The 26,117-nt window shown below is 39.2% G+C and overlaps 1 protein-coding gene across 2 annotated transcripts in view; it reads right to left on the bottom strand.

The window, feature by feature from the left end:
- The window catches only part of LOC140565595 (receptor activity-modifying protein 3-like), a 34,193-nt gene extending 10,163 nt beyond the window's left edge, over positions 1–24,030 (bottom strand). The window contains exons 1-3 of one of the 2 annotated variants that reach the window (XM_072691618.1): positions 23,706–24,030; positions 4,425–4,454; positions 2,869–3,022 (exon numbers count right to left, since the gene is read on the bottom strand). In XM_072691618.1, the coding sequence (XP_072547719.1) occupies positions 2,869–3,022; positions 4,425–4,454; positions 23,706–23,757 (236 nt within the window). In that variant the 5' untranslated portion in view covers positions 23,758–24,030. Of the gene's footprint in view, positions 1–2,868; positions 3,029–4,424; positions 4,455–23,705 lie in introns of both variants that reach the window. The other variant, XM_072691609.1, reaches the window with a different exon arrangement.
- Positions 24,031–26,117: the final 2,087 nt, after the last annotated feature.

The raw sequence follows: 26,117 nt of genomic DNA, 5'->3' as shown, positions 1-26,117 counted from the left end.
GTCTTCTTAAAACTCACACTGTTATTTATTTATTTATTTAATCTGACATATACCAATGTTTTCTTATTTGGGATTTATTCAGCTGGATCAATGAAGACAATGGGATCCATCATTATAAGCATATGCATAAGCATTATGAGCATAGCTGTGAACATTTTTGCAGTTTAAAAAAAGCATCGGGAGTCTGATACAGACTTTGTTAGGACTTGACTTTAAAGTTCAAATTTAAGAAAATCCTTAGGAAAATATTGCTAGGCCCAATCTTGTCAGGAAGATGAGCTCTACCGAAGGATGAAGGCACATGCACATGTGACTCCATGGTGGTGGTCTGGAGGGCAGGCAGCTACAGGGACACCCAGTCAACCCATGTTCTTGTAGGTGCTACTGATGTTCTTCTGTGGCAGTCAGAAATGACCAAGAGGAATATTTAAGCAGTGTGTTCATGAGCTCAGACGATATCTAATGCCATTATATTCTAGATTTGGCATCACCAAATGTTTTGTGGTAAGGCCCAGGCAAGGATAATACATTTGAACATATTGCTCTTGATAGGCCTTGGCCTGGGGAACACTGGGTAACTCTCATTTGAGATCTGTCAAGAACAGCTTAAGAGGCTTATGCTTCAGGTAATCCTGAGAATAATAATTATTATTTGGAAAGGAAAGGACTGTTTGCTAGCATATGAACTTGAACTGGAGTCTTAGAAAGTTTAAGGCAGAACAGACATTTTGAGATTCAGCCAGACAGCAAGAGTTTTTAGAAGTGTATACATTTCAGGAGCTAAAACACTTAATACTTCTCTAGCAGTTTAAAAACAGTGTCCCACGGCACTTAGAGCTTTATTTAAAAGAGAAAATGGGAGAGCCTGCTTGAAATGATGCAGTAATAGCAGATAGCAATAGGCTGTGTGGCGAGAGAAGCCTGGGGGTGGCCCAAGGAAGTGTTTTCCAGATAAGAAAAATGTGATAAGTACAGGTGAACTACTATCATGTAAGGTTTAGTCTAAGTGAATGCCATTAAGATAACATTATTGCAGGAAGGAGGGGGACACATAAAGTCTCTGCCTGGTGCTTAAGACACAAGAGAGTCATGCTGGTGATCAATTTATCAGAGAAAATGGTTGAAACTGTTAGGCCTTGTTAGGCCTGAAGCCTCTCTGGCTGCTTGCTCATTTAACATCTCATCAGAAGTGCTGGAGGACCAACTGCTTGCATAAATGTTTTGTGTGAGATGGCTTGGATGCTATTATTGAGCAAGAGGCGGGGAGTACCGTTGTGAGCATACTGAGGGACACAAGGGGAATAAAGGCATTATTTCGTAGCAGTGTTATTGATTTGACAGAGAGTGGCTTCTTGTAAGCTACAGTACTTTTGGAGGAGACTGGGAGTGGGTATGATGGTGAACCCTTTCATTAGTTGTTCATTAGTCTAATTTAGTCACCAGTTATGTTCCAATAGGTGTGATGAATTTACTGTGTTGAAGAGATCAGACTTCTATTGAGGGATGATTTAGCAGGAGTTCAGATATGTATGACTTCAGGTGGTGTGTGATGGTCCATGTGAAAGAACATGGACTGAACATGATTGTTCAGAACATGGTTTTCATATGCTGCAGAAAAAAGCCTTGAGGGAGTAGTGAAACAGGCAGGAGCAGTACAAACCTGGCAGATCATCACCAGAGAAGATACTCAACATCTGGTAATGTGTGACATAATAAGTTGCAGACATTAAACAGTAATTTAATGCAAAATAAATGCAACAAAGTACTAAACATAACCTACCATTTTCCTAATTAACCTTTTTCTTTTTTTAATATAATTATGTTTGTTGAATTCTTCTCTTTATCTGACATTTTGGCACTGCCAATTAACCCACCTGTTTGTAGCCTCCCCTAGCACTAGCAATGATCCCGATACTAGGGGGGTAAGGACTTAACACATGTCTCTGCTGCAACATGCAAAGCCAGCCACCGCCTCTTTTTCGCCGACATGCTGAAAGGAAAGCACAAAGTACCCAGTCCCACCGCACCACCTAACAGACTCCTGTGTCAGGCAACATCGCTTAAGAGTGATGAGGGGGGAAAGCACGGCCTTTGTGCTCTCCTGAATTCCGGCCGCTGTTTGGCAAAGCGGAATGCTTCGGCATTCGAACCCAAGACCCCAGGCCATAGTGGCAATTCACTTATATCCAAATCTTTGTCACACATTGAAAACAACACTATTTGGACAAAAGTATTGGGACACCTGTTCATTCACTGTTTCTTCCTTGATTGTACGCAGTGAGTGCTACTGAGGTCATGATGTTGGATGATCACCTGTATTGGATGGAACGCCATCATTCCAGAGAACACAGTTCCACTACTCCACAACTTAATGCTGTGGGGCTTTCTACTCTTGCCAACGCCTGGCATTAGTCATGGTGGCTTTAGGTTTATGTTTATCTGCTCCAGAGCACCCTTTTCTATTGGCAAAATCTCTTCAGGGACTAGACAACCTTTCTTTTCTTTGTCAGCTATGGGTGCAACTTAAGTGCCCAATGCTTTATGACACGTGCATTTATGGCCATTTATTTTACATTTTTGAATGAGGTACAGATGTAAATATGTAAGTTTCCAAGGTTACCAGATGACTAACACCTAATATATCTAATAAGGGCAGTAAGTACTACAAACAATTGTTCTCAGTGCTGAATAAAATTGATAACTGATTATTGTAAACACACAGGCTGCTGCAGTACAGGATATGTTCATCTCAGCTATTCTTTCATAAATGAATTCCCTGTTCACTTAATGTGATGCGTAAAGCTGCAGATCCTCTGTAGTAGCCAGTGACACCCCAGTATACTGAAAGAATAAGGAAATGACAGTTACCCGATAAAATATGTTAAATTGCACCAGTTCTGAGGGTCCACCTCCTCCATATCAGTCTTAAAGCGCTCTCCACACTTCTCCATCTCCAGCTGAAGAACTGTCTTATTACACTCCAGAACAAGTGGCTTGTGTGAGAATGTCAGTTTGATGTCCTCTGTTGCTGGGGAGAAAAAAACAGAGCAGTCAAACTGTCAAAGTACTGCAAAATAAAAGGTGCCAAAGGAAAAGCAAGGCACCACATCCTTTATATGATGTACTTCTGTAGATTTCTGTAAATCTTTTCTTTAAATAACATTCCGGCCCTTTATGTGCATTTGTGTTATAGAATACATGGCGAATGCATGAAGTTATAACCACATGTGTTGTATGTATATGTACTGTGGCATGCAAATTTTTTTGGCACCCCATTCAAAATTTCTGTTACTGTGAATAAATAAAAGCCTTTTTCCTTGCAAAAGGTTTCCAGTTCTGTGATATTATCCTGGAAACATTTTGCTGTCTTCTTATAACCTTCTCCTGCTTTTTGGGAATCAGGGTTTTTTTTGTGTGCTAGGCAGCTACTAGGAGCTCACAGCTGCTGATTGTTGAGACGAAAGTTTGAGGAATTAGTATATTTATAAAGCTTTCCTAACAATATTTGCGAACAGGTATCGCGAACATAAACTGTGTCTGAAATTGTGCCCTATTCACTAAATAGTTCACAGCTTTAAGGTTCCCCCATTTTGCAGTGGTGTCCGAAATCTCAGTGCTGAACTTTCAGTGAACAACAATGAGGGAGTGGTGGCTCAGCCATCATATTGTTTAGTTTGAAGATTCATGCAGCTTCTCTGAGGAAGAGAGACGTTCAGACTGTTTATGCAACGCACAGCCACGTGTCTGAAACTGTTCACTACCTTTGCAAATTTCGGTTCTCTGAAACTATAAGTGCTTCTATGTAGTGATGTGGATTTTGGCACAGTGTCGGACACAGCTATAGTTACCCAAGCTAAAAAGCCAATAACAGTCTCAGACCTTGGTAAACGTTTTTAGAGCTTAAATCTCATAGGAGGACCACACCTTTGCATGGTGCTCCTTTCCTTCTTTCCCCTCTAAAACAGTATAAAATGAACAGACTATACTAATCTTGCTCAGGATGTCATATAATAGTGTCAACAGTGAAAAATAGTGGTCAACTATGAACAGTGACCAATAAGAGAAATTTGACCACGGATGCCCAAACCTTTGCATGTGCCTGTATGTGTGTGCCAGTGTCAACATCAATTCCTTTCTAATGCTTGGAATTTACAGTAAGGTTGTAGTGTGTGAAGATTCCTAGCGCTGACAATAATTAATGTACCATCAGATGGCAAACGAGTTACAGAACATGCATTTGCTGATGTGCTGATGCCTCTGGCTACTTTTACAGTATTTTGTAAGAATGTGCTTTTCTATTCTGCCTCCTGTCATACTATTGAAATTTACATATTGTTTGCATTAACTGTCTGATAATTAATGGCCAGTCCACTGGTTACATAGATTGCTAAAGGTTGAGAATTGGAAAAAACATTTAGGCCCACCTGATAGCGCACTCGTCATCAGGATGTTCACTGTTCAAAGATATAGAAAAAAGAGAGCATGTCAGTTAGGCACCACAGTGATCAATGTAGTATGTAAAAGTTATGTTACCTAACCTCAGAATTTAGAACAGCAATGCAAAAAAATTGGGACAGCCAATGAAAACATATTTAAACTTTTGGACAGTTGATCTCCATTCGAGCAACTGAGGAATTGAAGTTGTATAACTAAACAAATAATAATAATAATAATAAGAAGAAGAAGATATAAAAAATAAAAAGGTTCAGACACCCTCAAACGTAAACTTAAACTGTCTACAATTACAATCAGGTGCAGCACATCAGCTGCAGATGATTAGAACATGGTTAGAGAGGATTCTGGAGGAGCCTCAGACATTTAGTTTGGTTTGCTCTGGATTGTTGAAGTGATTAGTATCACCATGGCAAGATCCAAATAGCTCTCTGATGCCTTAGGTGTAGAAGCATATGAGTCTCTAAATAAAAAAAATCTAAAAACAACAATCAGTCGTTCCACTGTCCGCAAAATATCATAAAATGTACAAGTGAGAGCAGCCTGCCTGTTGCATAAGGAAATCTCCACCCATTCCTAAAATGTCATCACATGACCTACAGATAGCACTTGAAACCATTGATGTCAAAGTCCATTCATCTACCATCAGAAAGAGGCTGCATGAGTAAGATTTTCATTGGAGCTGAACAAGAGGAAACCCTTGCCGCCAAAAAAAGGCAGGACTCAGGATATCCCTATCTAAGTCCAGTCAAATGTATTTGTCTAGAACTTTTTACAACCTTGATTTAGTCTCAAAGCAGCTTTACAGAAATCCGTAAATAAGACAAATACAACATATAACCCCAACTGAACAAGCCAAAGGAAGAAACCTTGGGAGGAATCAAGACTTGCAAGGGGGGACTCAACCTCCTCTCTTCTCCTCTTGCCCTGCTTGGAGCGATCCTTGGAGGGACTATGTGCAGATTACTGTTTCACAACACTGAATTGAATATGACCTGTCCTGACTGCAGATGCTGCTCAGCTTGATTATTGCAATTCTGCCCTTGCAGGCCTTCCCTCATGTGCCATTTCTACTCTATATAGCATTCAGAATGGTCCATAACCCTTTGATGTTCTCCCTTGTGACTTCTCTGCTGAGACTTCCTGCAGCTTTCTGCAGAACAGCAGTTACACCATTCCAGGCTTTCAAGGGACCAGCTCCTGAATACTTTTGCAACTTGATTCTCAACATTCATCTGCAAATGTGTGCATGAAGGCTGGGTGATTAAGGTGCAAATGTACTATATACTAATAGTAAACAATGTGTTGTGCGTATAAATGGAAAAATACAGGAAGATTCAGGTGTGTATGCTGAGGTAGACCAGTCTAGTGTTGTAAACAGCATCACAGATGTAAACAAGGGGTACAGTGCAGTACTGAGTATGAATGGATCAATAGAAATGAACGGTCCAATAGAAAGTCTTATTTGCTCCACAATGGCTTGGAATAAAATCTTTTTACATTGAATTCCATTGAAAATTAAGTTGCTGTTTTGGAAATAAAAGGATTTTGCGTGACAGCGACTGTATGCACACACACCCTTACACACACAACCTTCCACCAATCAACAGTTATATAAGTGGGCTATATTAATTGAATTCTTGAATGCATACGTTATTAGTTTGTTTGTTTCACTCTTTTTTCCTATTTCCTACCCCCTGTCCCCTTACCCTTTAGTTAGCCCCCTAACCTGTAAACCTAATGGTTTAACCGAATGGTTCTATACACCATTCAAATACACCATTCAAATAACTCTTTTCAGTACTACATTAAATCCTCAGTACTATATACTGTCCCTCAGCAGTAAAACAAACATCCCCCTGAACTTTGGATTGCACAGTAATTGTGTTCCAGTAATACTGGCTTATAAGATCAGCCTTATGGCCGTTAGCTTTACAATACAGCAGAAAAATCACTGCATCTTCTATATGTGCATTGTGGCATGATGGTGTATTTTCTTACTGGACTATTTCTGTAAAATTGTAAATACACTATGGTGCAAGCCTGCAGCTTTTCCTCATCTCTGAATGTGCCTAAGGCTGCTAAAGGCTGATTTCCACATAAACCCTAATGAAGATGTATTTACTGTGTAGGGGCTGATGCAGCATCAAAAACAGTCCTTTAATGTGTTTCAGGAAGAATGCTGCATTGGCTCTGTTGGACTGGAAAGCACGCCTCTATAAACAGAAAGGGGAAAAAATGCTGACGGACATCACTATTGTGACTTTTATTACAATGGATTCTTATGTAGAGGTACATCAACTAATGGAAAAACGGATGGACAGGAAAAGGCAGAAGAACAGACTGGCATCTCAGCTTCAAACTGAAGCTCCTGGATAGACAAGACATGCATGCAAATGTGTCTACTGTTAGAGTGCTAGTAGCAGAGCAATGCCACTAATTGTCTTTTTGATCCAACATCAATACCAAGGCTGTTACCAAGGCCTCTGCATAGTAACTAGAAAAGAGTATTACCTGAAGAAACTGCAGGATGGTTGCACAGCCTACATGGTTCTTCCAAGTGTAGCTAGGTGGTTGATGTGGTGTTGCTAAGCAGTTGCTATGATTTTGCTAGGTGGTTGATATGATATCCCAGGTCACTGCTATGGTGGTTCATAAGTGGTTGCTATGATATCCCAAGTGTTGCTATGCTCTGGATAGTCGTTAGGTGGTTGCTAAATGCTTGCTATAGTGTTGCTAAGTGATTGCGATTGTGAGTTTTATAGGATAGTTGGTTGCCACAATGTTGCTTACTGGATGTCAGGGTGTTGTTGTGCTGTTGCTGTAATATCTTATGTGATTACTATGGTGTCTGAGGTGGTTGCTGTGGTCTCCCATATGGTTTTTGGCTGTTGCTAGTGTATTTATATCTTCATGATCTTTGAAGAGTTCACAAAACTTTGCACCCCAATCATGTCTATGGGGTACAGATCTGTGTGTCCAATCACAAAGCTATGTACAAAGCCTAATTCACACACTTAGACCTAACAATCTAGAGTAGGAATCTAAAAAACGCACAAGTTACATTGTGAAAATCAGTCAGAAAAATCATATAAAAAAAGGAACGGCTTCATAAATCAGATACCAAAAAAGCAACACACTGCGCAACTATAATAAATTCCACATAAACCAAATGAATGCTTGTGTTTTTGTAACAGGTAATCTGACCAACAAGGGCTGTTTACATACTAAATTACAATGTGTTGCATTTCATGCATGGCTGCCACATTTGAATGATTTCATGAATGTGTCTGGTTCTCTGGGTAAACAAAATTCAACATTTTAATACACAGGGATATTCCATAGCATATTCATAGCATATAGCACATCCATCCTCAGATGGCACATTAACAGACAAAGAGTGTCCAACCCTATAGTCTAGATAGTGTAGTACAGATCTATCGTCCTGGTGAGGTGTTATTATTCAAATATATCCACACACTTTGATCAAATTATTTAGATCATTCTTATCATAGATTTAGCTGATTGTATCATAAGGAAACCACAACACCTTATTTTCTGACAGATTAAACACATTAAAGAGACATTAAAATTGTGTTATTGTCAAACACAAAACCAGTAACTGAGAGCAAATGAGAGGAGGCAAGAGAGAGAGAGAAAGAAAAGGTTACTGAAGAGCAATTTGATAACAGGAAGCCATTCCAATCCAATTGTGCTAAAATGAAGCTCATAAAGGTCCTCATAGTAATCATTAATGATTCCCACCGCCCTGTCTCTGACAAACTCATGTCAAGCTCCATATCTTCCATTGTAAGAGCGAGCTGTAATTTTCAATGACTCTGTCTTCTATGTGCAGAACTGTTCCTGACATCAAAAAAGTGCTGTGATGAAATAACAGTAAAAACTAACATTAAGTAACAGTGCATATCAACATCCAAGCTCACAATATGCCTCGTTACCTACGTTTTAATTAGCAAATCTGATTCGTTCAAGCAACTTGTATCAGGTCAAATCAGGCCAACTAAAAATGATGCAGTAACTGATTACAGAGCTTTTTTTAGTTAACTCAACTTTGTTTAGTCTGACGTTCTCCTCACATTTTTACTAAAGCATCTCAGTTTGGTCAACAATGCAAATTGGGTTGAGCTCAACTCAGAAACATGAGCAAATGAGCAAATATTGTGTAAGGTGTTTAATTGGTGTCTATTTCCCTTAATTTGTTTACTGTGCATTCCCATCTTCTGGTTAGAACTACCCTTATCAAATGATGGCAGGCCTTCCTATTATCAGACTCGTGACCATTGAGGGGCCGTTAGGGCTGACGTTAGCGCCACTTTAGAGCTGTAGAGTTTCACAACCGTTCAGCAAATGTGAGGAAATCATAAGTTCAAATCCCAACAAGGGTTCAGCGCTCCATTGTCAAAAGCCTCCCAGTGGGGACATCATGTGATAGGGAAAGTTCTAACCTGCAGATGAGAATAAACAGTAAACAAACCGGAAGGAGGGAAACACATGCTAAACTCCTTAAACAATATTTAAGCCATTTTAAACAGCAGCTCATTTACTCAGTTTTGTAAAGGCTCAACTCAGTATGTATTATTGACCAATCTGAGATACGGAACTAAATAAGTTGTGAGTTAGGAAAGCTTTGCCTAAACAAAGCTGAGTTGCTCTGTAATTAGTTACTTTATCTATAAGTTGGAATGACTGCATTGTTACAGTGTAGCTAACTGGTAAGTGCCACCCTCTGCCATGTTTTGTAGACATTTGGTTGACCCTTAGATTATACAAAATTAATAATGATAATGAGAACTTCTTTCATATTCACAGAAACTGTCCAGTTGTTTTACACTAGAACAGAACCTCAAATCCAAAACCCAACAAGAGAGAAAATGTCTCAATTATTGTTCACTTTCTTAACAGACATACAAACAAATGTGGAAAACATGCATGTTTGGGTTACTGAAAAACATGATCATGTATTATTTCTACTGAATTTTGTTGTTTGTTTGTTGTTTTTCTTCTTCCTCTTCTTCCTCCTCTTCTTCTTCTTCTTCTTCTTATTATTATTATGTAAGCACAAGCTAGATGTAGTGGCTGCAGGCCATGGCCTAACGGTAAAGAAACAAGCTTGGGACCAAGTGGTCATCACTTCAATCCCCTTGATTAGCAGGAAGTGAGGGTGGCAAAGTAAAGGAACAGCACTTACTCCTCCTGCAACGTACACAGGTGAGAAGCTCTTGATCAGTGATGATTCCCAACGTCTTGGCTCTAACTTATGTCAAGCCCCTTATCTTCCATTGTAAGATTGGGATGTAATTTAAATGACTTTGAATTGTGTTTCTAATTCTCATATGACTGGTTGGAGAAATGTATATTATTTTGTGAGTCATGTTAAATTTGACTGTGAGCAATGGTGTTGCTAAGGTATAGGTGCTAACCTCAACATAACTATTAAATATATACATAACTCAACATAATTCAACATAACTATAAAATATTACTAATTGTGTTTTTTAATGCACAGAATTAGTACACAAGAGTTTCGCAACAGTTCAGCAAAGGTGAGGAGATCATAAGTTCAAATCCCAACAAGGGTTCAGCGCTCCATTGTCAAAAGCCTCCCAGTGGGGACATCATGTGATAGGGAAAGTTCTAACCTGCAGATGAGAATAAACAGTAAACAAACCGAGAGGAGGGAAACACATGCTAAACTCCTTAAACAATATTTAAGCCATTTTAAACAGCAGCTCATTTACTCAGTTTTGTAAAGGCTCAACTCAGTATGTATTATTGACCAATCTGAGATACGGAACTAAATAAGTTAGCTGTGAGTTAGGAAAGCTTTGACTAAACAAAGCTGAGTTAACTCAAAAATTGCTCTGTAATCAGTTACTTTATCTATTTAAGTTGGAATGACTGCATTTTTACAGTGTCGCTAACTGATGTAACTAAGTGCCACCCTCTGCCATGGTGTTGCTTAGGTATAGGTGCTAACCTCAACATAACTATATTAATATTACTAATTCTGTTTTTAAATGTAGTTTGTTCAATGTATTGTTTATAGAATATTTGCATGTTGATGAGCTATCATAGATGGAAAGCTTGATCGATATGTGCTTGCCCTAAAACTGCTGCTGGGTGTTGGGCCAATTCTAGCAAGCTGTCACCAGAGCAAGAAATTATTTATAGAACAGACCATACGACATGATCAGTAAGAGAGGATCTTTACAACAAATCTCAACACAGACATAAAACACATTAATTTGCCCCACCGACAAGATGACCCAGATTCAAAACACACTCAGGGAGCAACACCCATTTTGTCTTTAAGGGCATAACCCCATCATCATCCATTAACAGCATAACCCCTAAACCCACCCCACAAAATGCCAACAGTGTCTTTACAGTCCATAAATGAGAACATGAAAAGACACGAATAGAAAATAGAAAAATAGAAAAATGCTGCAACACGTAGTGCTGCATGTGTTATGAGACAGTGAGGAGAAGAGATGTTGGTAACTGGCAGTCAGAATCTAAAAACAAAATGAAATGCTGGAGTCATGCTGGAGGCTTAAAGATATGGCCTAACTTTTTGGTGGCAGGAACTGGAATGGAGTGACTACATGGATTACCACACCACTGCGCTAATTTCCACACACAGCAGGAGGCCCCGCATCAGAATCCGGACAGCTGGTAAAGCTGGCTCAGAAATGGCATGGGGCCTTAAGCAAAGGAGGCCTTAGAATCCTCAACTGAAGACTGTTCAAAGATTGTCAACACTGCATGCTGGCATACCACCTGGGGCACCACTTTGTAGAGGTCTATCAATTTGCTCCTTTATGCGGTCCAATCAAGATGAGGACCAGTGAACTTCTCAGTGTTGCGCCATAAATCATCCACACTATTCACCATGTACCTATTCCAGGCTGTGTACTTGTTGCGGTCACAGTAAAGATACAAAAGATCCTCAGGAATAACTCTAGGCACAACAGCAGAGCAGCCAGAAGGGGCATTAGCCTTAGCGCTATTGGTATGACTAGTAAGGTGACTAATTTTTTTGTTGCAAAATGAGATCCTGGACCTCAATTTGTCTGTGGGAAAATGCACCCTGTTGAACATCTTCATGGCTGATAAATCACGGTATCTAATGAGACTGTTCAGACGAGCAATGGCCAAAGAAGAAAGCTGTAGGGTGACAGTTCTGCAGTTTGGTTCAAGGTGCAAAATTCCTTCCTGAAGTTAAACAGCCTACTTAGCAACAGGATTCTTTTTGGCCTTTTTTGGCGTTACAGTCTCAGCCTTCTCCACTGCCACATAACCACTGGATTGTATTGAATCTGACTACACCAAAAGGTCCATCAAGTGCACAAAGACCTAAAAGACCCTCACTGACAATAAGCATGGGGAAAGAGGTATCACATTCATGGATAGCCAGAACGAGCTGGCACTCACACTGGAACATGTCGGCAGCAAGCAGTGATCCAACCATTCGTCCATCATGTGCTAAACAGGAGCAGAGAGGTCTGCAGTAGTAGTAATATCAGGTCATCTACAACATCTCGCAGACTCCAAGAGCAGTCGTAATGGTCGTAAAGAGCTGGGAGGGCTGTCACTAGTCTCAAGAAGTGGACTACGACCTGGAAATCAGGAGGAAGGATCTTACCAGTCACTCAATTAAATTTAACTGAGCGTGCATTCCATATGGTACAGAGAACGCCTAAGGGAACGAGCCCCCCCGAAAACAAACAAGAGCTGAAGATGGCTGCATTAGAGGCCCTTAAATTAAAGTCTGGAATGTGTACTTTAATCATGTCTGATTGATTTGACATTACAGATGGCACTGTATGTCAAAACAGTTAACATATTAGATCATCTAAGTATGAAGTGATATATCTAAAGAGAGAGATGTTTTCAGTTTTGATCTAAAAGATACTTACTTACTAGATTACCTCTGAAAATGTGTAATTCATCATCTGCCAACAGCTGCACAGATGTACATGTGTGTACGTAATGACAATTCTGAATATATGCTTGAGTGTTTAAAAGCTTTAGATAATCTAATAACATTTCTGTAAATTCAATAACAATTGATCCACACTATATTTGATTTTCTCCTGAAGAACCTCTGCAGCAGTGGGAGTTGTTGTGTTGCATGCTAAAATAAGAAATTTCCTGTAGCAGGATATACGCACTTTCAAAGACAACAAGCTATGAATGGCCAGTGCAAAAAGTTCAAAGAGTGGTGGGCGGTGACGCCAACTGAGGTGTCATTGTACTCAGTCATTCTTTCTGTTTTTCCCAGACAAGATCCTCTGATTTCTGCAAAACGCTGACTAAGAGAATATGGAAATACAGAGGGGCTTGCCTTTTCTAAACCAGGACTTCCATCAACATGTTTTCCTCTTTAAGCTTAAGGTAAAATTCAAAATTAGGTTCAATCTTAACAGTCCAAGATTTATTATACAAATTTATAGAAAATAAACTAGCTGGTAAAAACCCAGCTGAAAAAGGCAGGATTCCTGAAAGTAATAGTAGAGATAGTAAAGTATGTTACCTATGACCAAATCTGCATATACTTGCTTCTATTGATTGTTTTTCATATGGCATGTGACACCACAGACTACATTACCATATTAGACCATCTAGTAAACCTTGGTTCCAATCCCACTTCACTAATCAATGTCACTTTGTAAAAAGCAAAGCATCTGTACAGTATGGTGTACGGTGTCCCACAAGATTCTGACCTCTACTCTTCACATTAAATATGTTATTGAATATTGGATATTGTTAACCAGGCAAGTGGTCATAATGTTATGACTATTTGCATCTTTACTTCTTACACTGCCCCTTCTTTCCAATTCTGCAACTGATGCACAATTAAATTTGTTGTGTTCCTGCTCACCTGAACACCAAAGAGCAACCTGCATGAGTCATTTTGTTCAGGAGTGTAGGGAGAGAAGAGCACAGCAGCACAGAAGAGGCAAACACTTAAATTTGTCTCTCAGTTTCATGCTGAGAAAAACAGCAGTGTGTGGAATGAAATTCTGCATGGTGATTAGATCTCCAGGAAGAGACTTGGCCTCTGTTTCAGAGGATCTTAAATTGATGTGGTACCCATAATGGTAAAGTTAGTACTTGGTGTGCAACCGTGCTTCTATACTTGAGTCTACAATGGAGTCCTTTTGATTTATTGGGCAATTTCCTGTATGTCACTTTAGGTTATCATCAGAACAGACAAACATAAATTTAATCTTTTACTACTGAGAGGTCTGACAGCATGAATGGAGAACAGCACAGTGCGTTTGATTAAATGCCAAATAAATTCATTGCATGGTTTGCTTTTCCTCTAGACAGAGAGTCATTCTGTCCAGCCAGTCTGACATTCCCTTCACAGCCACCTGTTCCACTATCAGCCTAATTTATTAATAGCAAAATCATTCAAAATAATTTCAGTTGCAGGAATAGGGACATAAACCCTTTGAAATTACCTGGATTTCTGCAATGATTACTTATCAAATCTGGTCTGATTGTTATCAAAGTCACAATTATAGAGAAAAACATTCTTACTAAACCACTAACACATAGTTGTACTGTTCATCTCTTTTATTGAGCACACTGAGTAAACATATACAGTGCAGGCAAGAAAAAGTAAGTGAATCTCAACTAACTGATTAAATCTGTTTCAGTTAAGGAGATGAGCTTGGAAATGTGGGTATCTCAGGTGCTTCGGCATTACATTAAGGCACACAACCCCTGATTGCTAACAAATCTGTTAAATGTGAACCATGTCTTGATGCACGCAACTTTTTAGAAGACCTCAAAAGACGTGTGATAAAAACTAATTTAGCTGGGAAAGGCTACAAAAACATTGTAAATCAATTCATAGTTAGACAAATTGTCTGAAACCAGAGACAATTCAGGACTGTTGCTACTCTCCCTAGAAGTGGGCGTCCTGATAGGATCACTCCAAGAACACAACAGGCAAACCTGAAAGAGGTAAGAAAGAACCAAAGGGGTAACTGCACCACTAAGACTCTACAAACTGAAAAACCCATTGTTTATGTGTCCCCTGAATAACACTGAACAAGAATGGTGTTCTTTTAAGGACACCACGAAGCAAGCAAGAATAAAAAAGAAGACCTTTGTTTTGTGTTTTGGAATGGAAAGTCAGGAGATTCCTGACCAAAGAAGATGCACACAAGGCAACCCAGAAATACTGATGAACTGAAACACACTTGCAAAGAGGAATGGCCCATAATTCTTCCTCAACACTGTGTTTATCTTACTTGTAGCTTTAGGAGACTACTGCTAAAGATAATCTACAGGTTATAAACATTTCATTACCTTTTGATATGGGTTCACTTACTTTTTCTAGCCTGCAACTTGGATCTTTACTCAATGTGCCCAATAGAAGCCATGAGCAGTTCAACGGACGTGTGTTATTAGTTTAGTTTGACTGTGTTTTTGGTAATTGTGACCTAGATAACGTCTAGACCACATTTTATTAGTCATTTTATTCCAAAGAGTTCAGTTACTTCTACTGTCCTGTAGATGACTTTTGTTGGATTCAGAGTTTGGATTGTTTACTGTTTCCTGAGATTGTACATGTAGATTAAGTAATATGCTTATTTCTGTATATTATATATTATACTAAAAGAAACTAGGAATCAGTCAGGTATGCTTCTCTTCAGGTATACTCCTCTTGAGAGTTTTATAGGGCTATGAGTAATATTTGTGATTGTAATGCAACCCACTAGCAGGAAGACCCAAGCATTCTAACCCATTTTCAGGAGATTTGCATAATGTTGACTACACATTTCTACATTTAGGGAATTAATATAAATAAATTAAAATAAATAATAATAAATAATAAACAGTTATCTCTTGCATCAGTCCCTCAAAACAGATACAGTAGCATGCAAGTATTTAGAGACAACCCTGGTCACTTTTTCTGTTAGTTATGCATAGTTATGTGAGCAGAAGAAGAAATAATAATATTCTCAACATGTTCAATATTTAAGCAAGATATTTGTGTTCTTTTTGTTTCTTTTGCAGGGATCACCATACAAAGATATGGGCACCCCAAGAGATTTAAGCTCTCTGATAACTTTACCAAGGTCAGACCTTAATTAGCTTGTTAGGGCTATGGCTTGATAGGAAAGACCAGGTGATGCACATTTCTCAAAAATCAGCAGCCATGGCCTCTTCTAAGCTCCTCAGTACCCACAACGTAAAAGAAGGTAGATTAAGAAGATAGAAAAGCATTTCCAGGAAGCAGTTTCCACAGTTCATAATGTAATTAAGAAATGACAGTTAACAGGAACAGTGGTCTCAGAGAGCCCTTATGTCTGCGCTTTATCCTGCCTCTTCCTTTTCAGCTAGGCTGTTAAATCTAGGCCTGCCAGATTTTACCTTACATATCGTGTCCAGTCACCTCAAACAGAAACTGTGTGTTTCTTCCTGCCGAGATGAACCACCTTCCTGTCTGGTTTTCATGTTGGTGAGAGATCAGCGTGGACTGGGTGTTCCTGCTGCCTGCCTGCCAGACTTACTTGGCCACCATGGAGACACTTGCCATCCAGCTACCGCCAGAGCCAGAAAACCTCGCTACTTATCCCACTGACAAGAATGATCCCTGCATAGACTCTTACTAAGTATTTACTTCTAACACCATCACTAAGTACAATGAGATGTTTACATATCCTAGTTAACATGGCAATCGTAGATCTAATTCTCTTTGTTCCCTCATATGTCCTGATAAGATTCTTCTTTTTCTTTATTTTTCATTACTGTGTTTCCAGTGGGTCCCTTCCTCTCGTGCTGAGGGATGTTTCTTTCTTGCTGCTTTCGCCTCCGGCTTGCACACAAGGGGCTCAGACCCCAATCTCTGTAAAAATGCTTTGTGACAACAGCCTTTGTTTTAGGACCAATACTAAATAAACTTCACTTGACTACAAGGAAAATTAATGATTCCAGTCAGTCCGAGATCTGTGCTTGGGACAAAAAATATGTCCCAACAGGACAATAAACCAAAGCACACAGTACAAAAAGTACAAAGGAATGGCTTGAAAAAAAAAAGTGGGACAGAGGTTGGGACAGAGATGATGGCCAGGCGAAATGTATCAAAGGCAGCAAAAAAGTGCAGCATTGTGTCCCGTTCACAAGAAAGATGAAGCTGTCCGGAATATCAAATTACAAGAAAGCAAAACCTTTCTCCTCAAGACGTTCATGGAGGTCTGAACACAAACTCACAGGCTTAGCCTCTATTTTCAGAATGTGCCTATGCCTTGGCAGTTCTGTTTATATGAGATTTCAGAATAAGTGCAAAGTTGGTGTCTGAAAGAAATGTTAAATAAATACGAAAAGATGAAAGTAATAAACTGACCAATGTGTCTGTGGCTTAAAGTAATGAGTGTTACCACTGTTTCGTCCTGGTCCTTCCTGTTACACTAACACTAATATAGCAATAACCATGCTTCCCAGCACACATAACTCTTCAATAATGTCTTGGTCAGTATACCCTTAATACACAGATGAGAGAGTGTGGACGAGTGTGGAATAAATTGTTTATTAAGAAAGCCACGGCCGGGGGAACAAAAGCCTCCCAGCTCTGCAATAATATTTCAGTCATTTTTCAGGATTCAAACACAATGTCAATCTGTAAGTCTGGAAGTAAAGCCTTTGTTTTTTATTTAAGCTTTTAGCAATTAGCTTCTAAATAAAAGGTACAGATCTCAGGGTCTGGGGGTATACCAGAAAAAGCAAAACAGAAGAGAGTGTGAAGTGGAGTTTACAACAGAATGAATAGGTTATCATAGATTATTATGAAAGCTACAGCAGCTATTTATTGTTAATGACTTAACTGTCCAAATCTAATTACTAATAGCTAGTAATTCCAACAGCTAATTTCTATCTAGCCTATTAGGTGAGTTACTGAATAGCCTATTAGCAGCGTTATAGTTGCTCGGAATTTAAGGATAAAACTGAAACACTTCAGCATTTTCTTCTCCAATACCGAGGACAACTGTACATTAAAATGCAGCACTTATGCACCAGACTTCCGTGCCACTACCACATTCTTCATAATAAAGTCTCTAGCGATCAGGACAAAAACCTGCTGATTTTCCTGCTCCGAAATCCCCTGCTCCAAGACCTCTTGACCTCTCAGCTCAACCAGGCCATCACCATGGGACTCAGGCACTGGAGAACTGTTCCTATCAAAAGAAACAGTACAGTAGGAGGGGGAGTGTGTCTAAAGGCTGCATTTTGCACCACTGAGTTTTAACTCAGAATGTTCTGCCTCTATCACTTGGTCATCGCATGAGTGAGCAATTTAGGAAGAAGACCTGTCAATCTACTCATTCATGCAATTATCTAATTAGTCAATGACAGCAGTGCAAAGCATATAACAGGTGTAAATATGGACCAGCAGTTTCAGGTAATGTTCACATCATCCAACGACATGGGGAAAAAAGGGATTTTGAGCATGGCACGATCGTTTATGCCAGATGGGTTGGACTTTGCCTTTCTAGCTGACCTCCTGGGAATTTCACCACAACGTTCTGTAAAGTTTACTCTGAATGGTGTAATAAATAATAATAATAATAATAAACGTCCAATCAGTTTCAGTTCTGCAGATAGAAAGAAACCTGTTGACGAGACAGGTCAAAGTAAAAAGTTGTTCAAGCTGACAGAAAGGTTATGGTAGCTCAGATAACCACTCTGCACAATTGCCGTGAGCAGAAAAGCATCTCAACATGCAAATCATGCATGAGCAAAGACTAAGCAAAACTGGACAGTTGAAAACCTAAAAAGATAGCCTGATGGTACAGTCAGGATTTAATAGCAACAGCATAAATTTATAAACCCTATCTGCCTTGTGTCAACAGTCCAGGCTGGTGGAGGTGGTGTAATGATTAGAGGAATGTTTATGGCACACTTTGGGCCTGTTAATACCAATCAATCATCACTTAAATGACACAGCCTATTTGATTGCTGACCATATACATCTCTTCATGGCCAAAATTTACCCATCTTCTTATGGCTACTCCAAGTATGATAATGCCCCATGTCATAAAGCAAATGTCTCAAACTGGTTTCATTTACATGACAGTGTCCTTCCCAGTCACCAGATCTCAATTTAGTAAAACACCTTGGGGATGAGGTAAAACAGGAGATTTCTGTCATTAAAGTGCTCCTGGAAAATCAGAAGGAATCATGATGCAATCATTGCAAACATTACTTGGAGGGTGTACAAGCAGTGAAGTATGAAAGTAAATGTCCATGCAGCAAGTATCTGGGCTAGAACATGTTGAAAGTAATCCACTGAACAAAACACTTCCCTTGTCCAGCTATCAGACAAATCAAGCAATCTGTTTAAACAAGTACAAAGCAGGGGTGTAAACTCAAAGTCATATTTAACTTTGTCATTTCCTGTCACCACTAAACTGTTGAATGAGGATCTAAATTTATATGTCCTCCAGGACACAGTGCTACATTGAAACAGGAGCAGACAGTCAGACTTTCAACACAATATGTACCACCTATGTCTTTCTTTTGGTGTCTTTGCTGGCCTAACCTAGGTGTTGTTAGAGCTGTATGGATAGGGGGCTACGCATTTGTTTGGGGGTTAGGGTGCATGATCCCCCAAGAGCATAAAAAATCCATAAAATGTCTATTCATCACTTTTTAGAATAGCAATGAAACATTAAAACATGGCTCTTTGGTAAACATGGCACACAGTAGATCTGTCTCCAAATAGCTTATATTAAGCAATGCTATCTATCCATAAGGCACAGATTAATAAAGATAACCCAGATAGCGGATTATTCCGGCCCAAATATGGTCCAGTAAAGGCACTTAAGGGTCAGTTGCGACAATGTTAAGATGCATTGAGCAAATGCAAGCATCCAAGCAAATGTTTTTAAGAAGAAAAAGGTTCATTAAAGGTTCCTCAAAGCACCTTAAGAGGTTCTTCCACAGTTTGAAACTGAGGAACCTCTAAAAGTTCCTCAAGTCCTGAATAAATTATTCAAGTACACAGACTATAGATTGGTACAGTCTTTCCTGGTGCATCTACAAAGAGTATGATTTACACTGTAGTTGTACTTGAATGATTTTTACATGTTTACATTCTTTTATTTATATATTCTGACAAATTAGATACATACCAAATATATACGTGTAAAATAATTTCTATAAATCTAGCATAACATCTAACTGATAAGTTCCACCTGCTTTCTTCTTTATCACTGATACCGCAGACAATATTCTATGGCTATATTGTAAAAAATACTGAAAACTTAAAAGACATATGAAAGCAAAGAAAACGAGGAATTGTTAATAACATTACTGCACAATTTTTTCCACTGAATTTCTTTTGCTACACATGAGCTAACACCGCTGCACATCAACTGAAATCACAAGACTGTCAACCTCACCAAAAAACCTTCAAACTAACCAATAAGCTTTGTCTAATGCGGTGGTTAACGTAATGAAAGAATGTACAAATTTAAAATTCACTGTTTTTGTCATTAACTGCGGGTTTAGTAGTAGACTTTCTTTCATACAATGCCATTTCAATGCACAGGAGTGTTTTTCCCATATAGGAAACCAGCGTAGTTCCAAATATGGACATTCCACTCCCTACAGACCAATGTGTGGTTTCAGAGACCCATCCACCCACCCATCTATGTTGACCACAATTAGCCACAAATTCATACTGTAGGTATATGTGCTCTGTAAATACTTAAGTACTTACTGTACTTTGCAAATAATGTATATAAATAAGACTTAATGTTTATCACACACTCTTATCAATAAAGATGCTACAATAGGGTTCTTTAAGCGACTTTAAGAACCACTTTTGGTGTCAAAAAGAACCATGTTTGGAGTAGAAATGTGTGTAGAGATGAGTGTAGTAAACTTTAAGCCTACATCCTGTCATAACGTCAGCAGTTGCCAAATACCAGTAGTCTCTACCCGTGCAGATCACTTACCACAGCCAAGACAACAGTGGATTAGAGCAGCAGCAGCAGCCTGCCTGGCCCTGGCACCCTGCTATCTCTCTTTATTATACATTTAGCAATGATAATAAAAATAAATGAGAAATACTAATGATGATATTTAAATCATTAATGTTAATTACAGGGGCTTAGTGGTGCCTGCAGTTGTAACTGTTCAGTGATGGCTGCAGTAAATCTATATGAAGTCTATATTGTGCAGTAATTTCATGCTGTAATGACAGAGTAGATACAGCAGTGAACCCCTTTAACTCCACTGAACAGCTGGTTGTTCCAGACACTAACAGCCCCCATTCCTACAGTGTAACTGAAGGATAGCTCACAGTGACTCACAGTTTACACTGTTTTGCATATAACTACTGAATAATACTTGTAACATTCTTGTCGCTGATGGCAGGCTTAAAGAAAGATGTGCATTCGTGGAATAAAAAAGCCTCCATAGACACTCTTATCTTTCTCTTCAATCAACTATATTGCCTGAGAAAAGCTAGATAACCATGCTCTAACAGAAGCAGCTTAGTACCTTCAAAGGCTTTAGAGTTTCTTTCTTCTTTTTTTGTACTTCACATAAACTCCCTGGGCAATTTCATTTAAGCCACATGATTTACAAGGGAAACCAGGGAGACTAACTGGTCCAGTGATATATATAAATACTATTTACAAGCACAACAAAAACAAGAAATACATGAAGTATAATAAAAGAAATTGAAAAATAGATGACTGTGAAACATAAGCTTATTCCTAGCCTGACAACCAGGTGAACAGACAGATATTCTATGATTCATTGTTTTTTATCTGAGTATTTCACACTGAATAGGCCTCATTCCCCCCAAAACATTCTTCAGAAGAAATTACATCATAAAAAAAAACACTTATGCGGTTTTCACCAAGATTCTGACATTCACCCGTGTTTACTTATTTGGGTTTTGTTCAATTTACGAGGACAATGGGATCCATCACTGTAGGAGTACAGCTGTGAACCATACTGCGGTTTGAAAACACATCATGAATCTGCTGTAGACTTTCTGCTAGGACTTTTCTCAAGAACTAATTGAATAAAAGTATCTGGAAGATGTGAGTGAATAAGGTTCAGAGTTCACTGATTCAACACTCAACACATTTTTATGATTAAGATCCTGCTCATATTTAACAAGAACATGACACATGCTCATGGTCAATAATACTCAACACTCATTTTAAATAAAACAGCCCCACCTACAAACCCAATAAAGACCCTACCTTACCTTCAGGTCACCATTAATTACCACTCATTAACACACACACACACACAACTCATAAGCAAATGTTTAGCCATTAGAATATAGGATCAAAGAAAACACTAAGGTACTCTTAAATGCAAAATAACTATTCTAATGAACTGGAAACCCAGTGAAATCATCACCTTCACTCACACTCCAAACCTGCAATTTCCCTCCTGGGATCAATAAAGTATTTCAGATTCTTATTCTGATCCTACCCTGCTGAAAAACCCAGTTTGAGAGCTGGTAGCTGGTTTCAGATGGTGTAAGGTGGTCTTTGATGTCAAGGTAGTTCAAGGCAAAAACACTGACCAGATTAGTCAATCAGAATGACCCCTGTGACCAAGCACACTATCAAGTTGGTCATATTGGTTGACTAGTTAGGATAAGCTGGTCATATTGGTTGACTAGTTAGGATAAGCTGGTCATATTGGTTGACTAGTTAGGATAAGCTGGTCATATTGGTTGCCTTTTTTGTTAAGGTTGGTCATACTTGTGGACCAGTGTGATCATGCTGGTCCAGTAGGCCAGTTTAGCTCTCGACCAGCAAAGATCTACCTAATCTGATGTAAATGTAAATGTAAATCTACCCGCATGAACAGCTTGACCAAGCTGGTCATCAGGTTGGTCATTTTGGTAGACTGATTTGGTCGGGCTGGTCATGCTGGTTGACACGTTTGATCAAGACGGTCATCCTGGTGGACCTGCGTGGCCTTGCTGGTCATGCCCGTTGACTAGCTTGGTCATGTTGGTCAACCATAGTGGTCAAACCAACTTGGTCAAACTGATTGACCACTATGGTCATGCTGATCAACAAGCTTGGCCATACTGGTTGATAAAGCTTGGACAGGTTGGCCATGCTGATGGACCACCTAAACCATCAAACTCAAATTAAAAAGTTCCCTAAACTGGTCAAGCAGCTTAACCACCTTGGTCTTTTTTTAGCAGGATGCTGACTGACCATCTATCATGAAAATACATCAGTGGTTATTCTGAAAACTGACACAGACATGAGGTGAAATCATTGCGTTGAGGTTGAGTCATTCTATTTTGACTGGTTCTCTTATTGGCAGGTGAAGATGCTTTTAATATCACATTTATGCAAAAATTTCTGTCTTTGATTTATTTACTATCATATTCATATATGATATTATTGGATAATTGGAAATCCTCTTTAACAGTGCTGCTCCCACTATTATCCCACATTAGCACGTCTCAGAAGGAATAACAAGCCATTGTCAGTCACATGAAGTGTCTAAGTTGTTGCTTAGAGTGTGTGAGTATGAACTTTTACAGACTAAATATCAAAAATGAATCAGACTGATTCAATTGTAATATATATATTAATATAGTGAAACTACATAATCATTATTACACTCCTATAGCCTATCAAAAAATTGAAATCCCACCCATATCATTTTATATGCCATTGCATCAGGAAGCCCTGCTGTCAGATCAGTGGCTGTGTGTGTGTATGGGCTATTTTAGAGTGCATCAGTCGAGCTGCACCTCCTGGACCTGTTTCACTGCCCCTGTGTTTAACGGTCTCCTTAAGATGTTGGCATAGAAAGTGACGTCACCGCAGCAGCGACATCCGCTAATGGATGTAGGGTTCAGGGGGGATTCTTCTCCAGGCAGGACGTACTGACCACACAAGTTCATCATCTGCTTTACAGGGACGTGCGAGGAGGCAGAGAGGTTTCTACAAGCAGAATCTGGATTCTCCTGCTTTACTGAAATTCCTTAGCTGACCTCGATCCTGTCCGGATGGTGTGCAGACTGAAGCGTGGGGCTGTCTTTATTTACAGCGAGATATTTAACAGCAAATTAGCCCTAATTACTGACACCTCTGCTCAGAACCCGCCTTTAATTGGCTTTAAGATTGCAACTACAAATAAAGACAATTTCAGACACCAAAACCAGAGAAAAGGCAAACTCTGAACACGCATCGCATTTAACTGTTACTCACCTAAAATCCCCACAGCAAAACAGTGGAGCAGTTTTACATGATTAACGTCCATTTTGGAGAAACGACGAGTCCTACGATGGATTGGCGGAATAAGATCTCAGCTGGAGAAAGAAATCCTGAAGAGGAGCGGAATTCATCCCCGGTCCTGAGAACTCGTCTGGATTGGTGGGCTCCAGGGTCGCTGGTCCCACTGTTGCATGTCCAGTTCTGCGCCTTCCAGCAGGACAGGAGTGGTGGATGTCTGATCTGACGGGAAACCAATGCAGGCGTCTTCTCACTTCTCTGGTGTGATAACTTCTACTGCTGCTGCTGCTGCTTTTGCACCCCCACCCCTTCAACCCCCCCCCCCCCCCCCCCCTCTCTCTCTCTCTCTCTCTCTCTCTCTCTCTCTTTCTCTTTCTCTTTCTCTCTCTATCTCTCTCTTTCTCTTTCTCTCTCTATCTCTCTCTTTCTCTTTCTCTCTCTCTCTTTCTCTTTCTCTCTTTCTCTCTCTATCTCTCTCTTTCTCTTTCCCTCTCTCTTTCTTTCTCTCTCTCTCTCTCTCTCTCTCTCTCTCTCTTTCTCTCTCTCTCTTTCTCTCTCTCTCTTTCTCTTTCTCTCTTTCTCTTTCCCTCTCTCTCTCTCTCTCTCTCTCTCTCTCTCTTTCTCTCTCTCTCCCTCTATCTCTCTTTCTCTCTTCTTTTCTCACACAATATCTGCATACTGACAGAAACAACAATGCATTTATTATTATTATTATTATTATTTATTATACATTAACAGTAACAAAAAACGATACCAATTTTAATGGATCGTAGTAGTATGAGTATAGTAAATAGTAGTGAATAGTGTAACAATAATTTAAGTAATAAAGGGAAATTATAATAATTTAAATAATTTAATAATTTAATTTAAATTAAAATGTGAAAAAAAGAAGAAAGAAAATCATCTTAAGTTTCAATGGAAGTGAATGTAAAAGGACATCATTCCAAGTCATTGGGAGCATTTATGCCACCATGTACAGAACAAAAAGGCTTTTGCATGGAATTGACGATTTGTTTTTAAATACGTAAGAAACTATTATAATAATAATTATTATAGTAAATAGGCAACCAGTTAGATTTGAGGTTGGTGTTACCCACTGTCTCCTTTATTGTTTTGTTGTTTCTTATATATGTTTTCATCATTTTATCACCTCAAATATCACCTCATAGAATTGTGTATTTTCTAAAAATACACAAACTAAACATACACAAACAAAACAATTATGCTATTATGATACGTAAAGTTTGATTTATAGAATGAAAGATTTCCTCAGATGAGTCATGTATGTTGTGTATGTTATGGCAAGAAGTGACAGAATACTGAAGCTGCTTTTGCAGATATATGTATGTTGCCATCTTTACACATGTAAGTAGCATGTACCCAAAGAAAGGATATGTTAAAAGATCATTTTAATCACTACAGCCTACACACACACACACACACACACACACACACACACACACACACACACCTCAGTATACTTACTTGACTTGGTGCGCCCTCTTGTGGGTATTCCAAAAAGCAGACAATTTGTAGATGTGGAAAACAGGCACTTGTTTCGGGCTGTAACTTGGCCTGAAGACCCTGTGAGGAGCTTCTGAGGTAGTGGGAGATTAGAATATGGCTGATGGGAATGAGCTGGGCCCTTTGGGTAACCCCAATGATTAGATTGGGGTTGCAGGATTGTTGTCATTTCATCCTGTATAATTTCATTTAGCTAGCAGGCAGCGAGGCCTAATGAGGCCTAACCTCTTGAGATCCATGATTTGTAGCTTAATGCATTTTTAATTTTTCCTTGCTGTTTGCAACTAGTAGCTCCTGCTAACTATGTAAAATGAACAACATCCTTGAACAGAAAAAACAGCGGGACAGCGGGTTTATTTTCTTTTGTAACTTAAAAAAATTAAAATAATTATTTTAATAACAATGCATTTTTTCTATGCAGATCTGCAATTACTTTAACAGCAGGACAGATTTTCCACAGTAAGAAAAGAAAAAATCATATAACTTACAATACACAAACATGCCGTTTTCTTTGGGGACTCCAAAAAACCTCCTAAAAACACACAAGGTAGGTGAAATTGCTGTGCTAAATTGCCCCTAGGTCTGATTGAATGGGTGTGTATGCAATGTACTGGTGCCTAGTCCAGGGGGTATTCCTGTCTTGTGCCCAATGATTCCAGGATGGATCTGGACCCACTACAACCCTGACCAGGAAGAAGAGTGAGAAAATGGATGGATGGAAAGCAGATATTCCTACCTTGTGCCCAGTGATTCTGGGTAGGCTCTCGACCCACCATGACCATGAAGTAGTAGATGAGAAGATGGATAGATGAACAGTGAGAGCATTTTCTTTGACATTGCCTGCGAGACTCACACTCATGTCAC

This window comes from Salminus brasiliensis, chromosome 1 (assembly GCF_030463535.1).
Source record: "Salminus brasiliensis chromosome 1, fSalBra1.hap2, whole genome shotgun sequence".
Taxonomy (NCBI): Eukaryota; Metazoa; Chordata; class Actinopteri; order Characiformes; family Bryconidae; genus Salminus; species Salminus brasiliensis.
The sequence above is the reverse complement of the archived record's forward strand: the minus strand, read 5'-3'. Positions and strand labels throughout refer to the sequence as shown.